A 6,011-nucleotide genomic window follows, 5' to 3' on the forward strand; every position below is an offset into this window, starting at 1 on the left:
CCCAAGCTCAAACACCGGGAGAAAGCGTTTAAACTCGAATGACCTCGAAAGGACCCTCGGTCATGAACAAAAAGGGTGAGTCAACACAGTGATGATCGAAAACCTTCAAACAACATCGATATCAAACAAGACAAAAGATAAGAGAAGTTCGGTAAGTGACAACTCAAAGCAATTGTATACAAGGTGATGAAAAAATTATATTTTATTTTATTAGTAAAGAATGCATTACAAAAGCCTTTGAAGGCCAACAAAAAAAAAAGAGAGAAACAACCAGAAAAGAAAAGAATACATAGAATAAAAGGTAAAAAAGCTCTAAGGAAGCTCGACTTCTTCAGACTTCGGACTCTCAGTTTCAGCCATTGTCAGGGATAGCTTTAAGTTCTCAACTTCTTCTTCCAGTTTCTTCTTCCTTAAAAGCATCTCTCGATACATTTGGTGGAACCACCAGCTTTCGCCTTCCGACTCCCGAAGCCTCTTCCTCAGAACCTCGAACTCCACCTCGATATCCTTGACCGTCTGCTGCTCGTAGACCAGCTGAATCTTCAGCCACTGCAGTTCGACCTTCTCCTGCTCAAGGGCCATGGATAGTTCTTCCATGGTCCCTCTCAAGGAGTGGAGCTCATCAGAACCTTGTACCGAAATGGCCTGGGCTCTATCGGACAACTGCCTCTAGAGGCGGGCGACCTCGTCGGTCGCCATCTTGAGCCTCCTTTGATAGTCGTCTACCTACCCGCACCAGCTGACCCGGTAGGCATTGTAGTTTGCCTTGGCGTTTGCAACTGCTTCTGGAGGTCGGAGAATTTTTTGACCAGTCCCGATCGTGGTCGGCCTGGGTTGTAAGCCAGGATGAGCTCTCCTCCAACTGGCCGATCTTCTCCCGTGTAGCCGCCAGCTCGACCTCAAGGGAGCTGATCTTGGAAGCCTGAGTCCAAGATCGGTCGCTGGCGCATTTTTGGCAAGCTCCTTGATGAAGTCAGCCTTCTTTCGGGTGTAGTCCATGAAGTCTTTTTTGTGGAGGTCCCGAAGGCGAGTGACCTCCGTGGTGGCTTTCGAATGGCTCTTCCTCAGTCGGTGAAGTTCGTCATCCAGCTTCTTTGATTTCTTCATTAGATGATGAACTTTTCTTCTCAGATCTCGGATCATCGACTTCAAAGGGATCCCCTGCGGTCGGGAAAGAGCTTCGGTAGGGCACTGTTGTTGGGAGACAAGAGCGTCACAACACAAATCAGTGCAAGAAAATAAAAGAGAAGAAAAAGGATGCAGGGTAAGAAAAAGGAGCTCTCTGTAAAGAAGAATCTAATTTCATTGATTAAATAGTTCTTAAGTACAAGAGAATGAGGAAAAATCACAACAAAGAAAAAAAAAATACAAAATTAGAGGTTTCAGACCTCTGAGGCAGAAGTGAAGGAGCTCGACACCCCCGGAAGGTCGACCGCGGTAGCCGCGATAGTCGAAGAAGTCCCGACTGGAGGAAGACTGGCAGCGGCCTCAGAAGGTCTGGCTTCATCGTCAGACGCCTCATCCAGAAAGCCGAGGTTCAGTTCGAGAAACTTCCCGACCATCTTCTCCTGGCAGAGCTCGAAGCCCTTGATGAAGGCGGCTTGGCCAAACTGGACCTTCAGATCCCTCATCTCGGAGGAGGTCTTGAACTCCTCCACTGCTCGAACCATTGCCTCCGAGACCAGGGTCAGGATCTGCGCCTTCAGCTCAGAGACCTTGACCTATGCCTTCTTTCTTTCCTCCTCCAAGGCGGCCCTTAGATCTGCCGAGGTTTGTCCCTCCTTTTGCAGTGCCTCTTGGAGACTTGCGACCTCGGCGATCTTCTCCTTAAGGCGGGCAGCCTCGGCCAGACGACCTTCCTCAACCTGGGCTGCTTCCCTCTTGGCGTTATTCATCGCCTCAATGTTGACGATGAGTTGATGTCCAATCTACAAGAGCGGCCAGGGAGTCAATATAAAAGCTAAGGAATAAGCTAAGTAAAGAGGCGAGAAGAAGAAAGAAGTAAATTGACCTACCTCGAGAAAGGATCCCAGAGAGTCCCAGACCCGCTGTTCAGGTCGGCGTGGACGATCTGTGGATGACCTTGGGAAGGACGCACCCATCGACCAATCACTTTATTAAATCTCTATTGTTGAAGGGATTCTCCCCTGGGTCCTCTTCGGAGCCATCGGCCCCCTCGATGGCCGCCCTGCTACTACGGCTCTTGCAGGCCAACATCTTTTTTCTCCTCCTTCTTTCGGCCCCCGATACCTCCTCGGGACGAGCCTCTGGAACGGGAATCTCGGTCGGGGGGCTTCTTGAAGAGGCTCGGGGGACTGTGGGCTCGATGTCGGAGGGGGCATCGACGGCAATGGCCATCTGGTCAGGCGTGGCCGAGCTCGTCTCCCCTAACCTTACCTTCTTCGCCGGCCCAGAAGTCGCGGTGCCTTTCCTTTTGTGGGCCTTGAGACCCTTGGCTAGTATTTGAGCTGCGTCTGCATCCATATCTGCAATAAAAGAAGATCGGCACAGCTTAGAAAAAAAATAAGAAGAAAGGTGAAACAGTGAATGACTAAAAAAAAAAAAAATACTGACAGTGTTGAGAGGGCTTAGGCCGACGTTAAATAAGAGTTGCTCCTTCAGAAGGTCAGAGTGGAGAGGAGCTGGATAAGCCTCGAGTTCATTGGAGGCTTTAAGATCGTCCCATCCCAGGCTAGAAGCCCGACGGACGGAATCCCTCAGGGAGCCCCAGGGGGCAATTCCAGCTCCAAGGTCGGGCATCGGACGTAGAAGTACCTCTCCTTCCAGTTGTGGATAGAAGAGGGGGCACCTTTCAGCAATCCCTTTCTATCGAACTGGGGGGAGAAGTACCACCAGTCCTTTACCGAGGGATGATGCTTGAAGGTATAGAAATTTCTAAATAAAGAAAGGGTTGGCCGAACTTCAGCTAAACGATAGAGGAAAAGAAATCCTATCAGAAATCTAAAGGAGTTTGGCGCTACAGAAACTAAAAAAATGTTTAAGAAGTGAAAAAGAGTAATAACAAAAGGTGGAAGCGAAAGTCAAAGTCCCGGCGCAGAAAGCTTCTTGGTATAAGCAGAAGCAGCCAGTGGGAGGGGTGCTAGCCCGGTCAGTTGGCCCGAGAAGCTCCAGCTCGTACTCCGGAAGAATCCCATACTGAATCCTAATCAGTGAGAGTTCGTCCGAAGTTAGAGAGCTGGGAATGGTGTCTGGTACAAAGATCGGACGAGGTTTATCTACAGAATTAGGATTTTGTGGGACTGGAACGGACGAACTCCTAGAACTGCTAGAGGAGGAAGTGTTGGAGGATATTATGAATCAAGCAAAAATCCTAAAAAATCTCAAAAAAATTGAGAAAAATAAGAAACAGGATGCTCATGGAAAATCGAATAGGTAGAATGCAAAGGAGAAAAAATAACAAAATAGCAAGAAAAAAAAGGGGGGGTTCTGAAACTAACCTAAGCTGGTCCGAGAGATGCAGAGATGCAGAGATGGGGGTCGACCCGAAGAATGCCTAAGGCCGAGAGGGATGCTAGAGGAGAATGAAACTCTCGAAAAGAAGAAGGGACCGAAGAAACTCTCAGGCAAAGTGAAACCCCTGAAGGAGGGGGGCGGGTTTAAATAGGAATGGTGTTCGATGCAATAATGATTGCAGATCTCCTCTGGCCGATCTACAACCACCGCATGTCCCACTCATCATGGCAGGTGGCTGAAGGCGGCTGACAACTGACAGAATCATTATTGCACTGTACCTAGAGCAACGCTCCAGCAAAAATTTCAAAAAAATCTTTTCGGGTCATCTCGATTTGAAAAGACTCCAGCACCAGTGCGCCAAACGCCAAAATATCTGGAAACAATCGGGTACGAAAATCGAGAGAGGCAACTTCGGTTGTGAAAACTTCTCTGTACTTCCTTCATTTGAAATCCAAACTCGAAAGTAGGGGGATTGATGTTGGGTATAAAATAACCCCAGCAGAAGTTCGTAAGAGGCCGACCCTCCCAGGGCTCTTCCGGCTTCCGACCTTGTGCAGCATCTTTCTGAACTTCTCCGACTGTCCGAGCTTCCATAATACCGTCTGGACTCCCCCAGCTGTCGACCTTCCATAGTGTCCTCCAGATTCATCCAACGGACAAACTCCTATCATGCCATCCCGACTTCTCCAATAATGAGCTCCTCCATTCATTTACCGGACTGCCCCAAATGCTCTCTGGGCTTCACTATTAGCCGATTTTCTACAGTGATCGACTATTCTCCGAATCTCTTCCAGACTTCTTCCAGCCATGATCGACTTTACTCCAAACTTTTCCAAACTTCGTCAATGATCGAGCTTCTCTAGTGGTAGGACTTCTACAGTAACCAGACTCCATCCAAGTTTCTATGGTGGTCGACTGCCTTCCGAATTTCATCCGAGCTCCTACAAGAGCCGGACTCCGTCCGAACTTCTACAGTGGATAGATCCCAGATGAACTTCTACAATGAACGGGCTCCACCAGCCGGATCTCTACTCTGAACTTCTATTGCAAGCGGACTTCATCCGAGCTTCTACAATAAAAAGTCTCCATCCGAGCTTCTACGGTAATCGATCTTCGTCCGAGCTTCTACAGTAAGCGGCCTCCTTCCGAACTGCTTCTATAGTAAGCAGCCTCCTTCTGAACTCCTACAAGAACCGGACTCCATCTGAACTTCTACAATAGAATTGAATTCAAGACTCCTCCAGTGGTCAACCTTCCACAGTGTCCCCAAGACTCCTCCAGCGGACGAACTTCCACAACGCCTTTCGAACTCCATTATCGGTCGACCTTCTGCTGGATTTCTCATGAAATCAGACCTCTCCAGTGGACAGTCTTCATACGAGCTTCTACATCAGATAAATGTCAGACGGACTTCTCTAGCAATCAGACTCCTATAGGACTTCTCCAACAGAAAGTTCCCACCCGAGCTTCTACAGCAGATGACTTCGGTCTACAGCAACAACGCCTAAGACACCCAACAACAGCCCGTCAGCAACCTCAAAAATATCCGAGCTTCTCTCAGATTGCTGAGACAGAGAGCTATTCCAGTCCACCAGATATCTCAATCGAGTTTCAGCCGTCCGACCCGAACTCTCTGGCAAGTCACGACAACGGATACCACTCCACTCTCTATAACAAACTCCACGTGGCCCCGAACGGCCCACTGACACCACTACTCTCTGTAACAAATTTGCATGGCCCCGAACGGCCCACTACTAGGCAGTTACGGACGTCGCTATCAATCAGTTACGCTCTCCCATCTATAAAAGAGATCCCTCAGATATGTTCTTCTGTAAGCTCTAAACTCTATCTCGAAACTCTGCTAAAATTTCATTTGAGTGCTCCATTTCTGTTGAAGCAGAGTACTGATTTGAGCATCGAAGGGTCTTGCCAGAGCACCCCCAACTCTGGTTTAGACTTTCCTTGTAGGTCCCGACGGCGGCCGCGATCCCCTCGACTCCAGCTTCTCTGGCATCGACGGAATTCTGCTCCAACAGGTTGGATATGTTGTTAACATTAGAATAACCTAGTATAGAACATAGCTTAATTTTATAAAATTAAGAATAATTTTTTGGTTTGTGAGCTAGTCTATATAATCGGTTTCAGTTAATCAGTTGATATCTAGGATTCAAGCTAGAGGGTTGGAAGCTGACACAATGAACAGTAGAGAGCAAAGATTCTAGTTAGATGTTTGTATTTATTTTATAATTTATTCTAGAAACTTTTAGATGCAAAAAGAGGCTCTCACTATTTTATCAAATCTCCCACACTCTCTGAGTGGAGAAACGAAAATCTTAATGTGACAATTAGATTTCTAGTGAGTGTTGCGGTCCCATCGATGCCATGCACCTCACCTAATAGTTATTGGTAACATGAATAAACATCGATGCATAGATAACTCTTTGCCCAGATGCTCTCTAAGCATGTTACAGCAACTTGGTCTCTAGGTCATGTAGGCTCATCTAACAATTATTGCCCACACTCTTTAGTTAAGCCAG

The 6,011-nt window shown here is 47.6% G+C and overlaps 1 protein-coding gene across 1 annotated transcript; it reads right to left on the reverse strand.

Annotated features, from left to right (window-relative positions):
* Nucleotides 1–248: 248 nt before the first annotated feature.
* LOC140854547 (uncharacterized) lies at nt 249–5,605 on the reverse strand. The gene is made up of 4 exons (XM_073250509.1): nt 3,753–5,605; nt 2,016–2,486; nt 1,389–1,928; nt 249–1,191 (listed from the first exon to the last, which is right to left on the reverse strand). The coding sequence occupies exons 3-4, from the start codon at nt 1,668–1,670 to the stop codon at nt 727–729; spliced, it is 747 nt and encodes a 248-aa protein (XP_073106610.1). The 5' UTR covers nt 1,671–1,928; nt 2,016–2,486; nt 3,753–5,605; the 3' UTR covers nt 249–726.
* Nucleotides 5,606–6,011: the final 406 nt, after the last annotated feature.

The sequence above is a fragment of the Elaeis guineensis genome, unplaced genomic scaffold, assembly GCF_000442705.2.
Source record: "Elaeis guineensis isolate ETL-2024a unplaced genomic scaffold, EG11 Super_Scaffold_1000061, whole genome shotgun sequence".
NCBI lineage: Eukaryota > Viridiplantae > Streptophyta > Magnoliopsida > Arecales > Arecaceae > Elaeis > Elaeis guineensis.

What these genes read in the sequence shown, in the direction of transcription:
- LOC140854547 (XM_073250509.1), bottom strand. Translation starts at nt 1,670, where the DNA reads ATGGTTCGAGCAGTGGAGGAGTTCAAGACCTCCTCCGAGATGAGGGAT. An exon ending in CCTTCACTTCTGCCTCAGAG is followed by an intron (nt 1,192 to 1,388) that starts GTCTGAAACCTC and finishes TCCCAACAACAG; the next exon opens with TGCCCTACCGAAGCTCTTTC.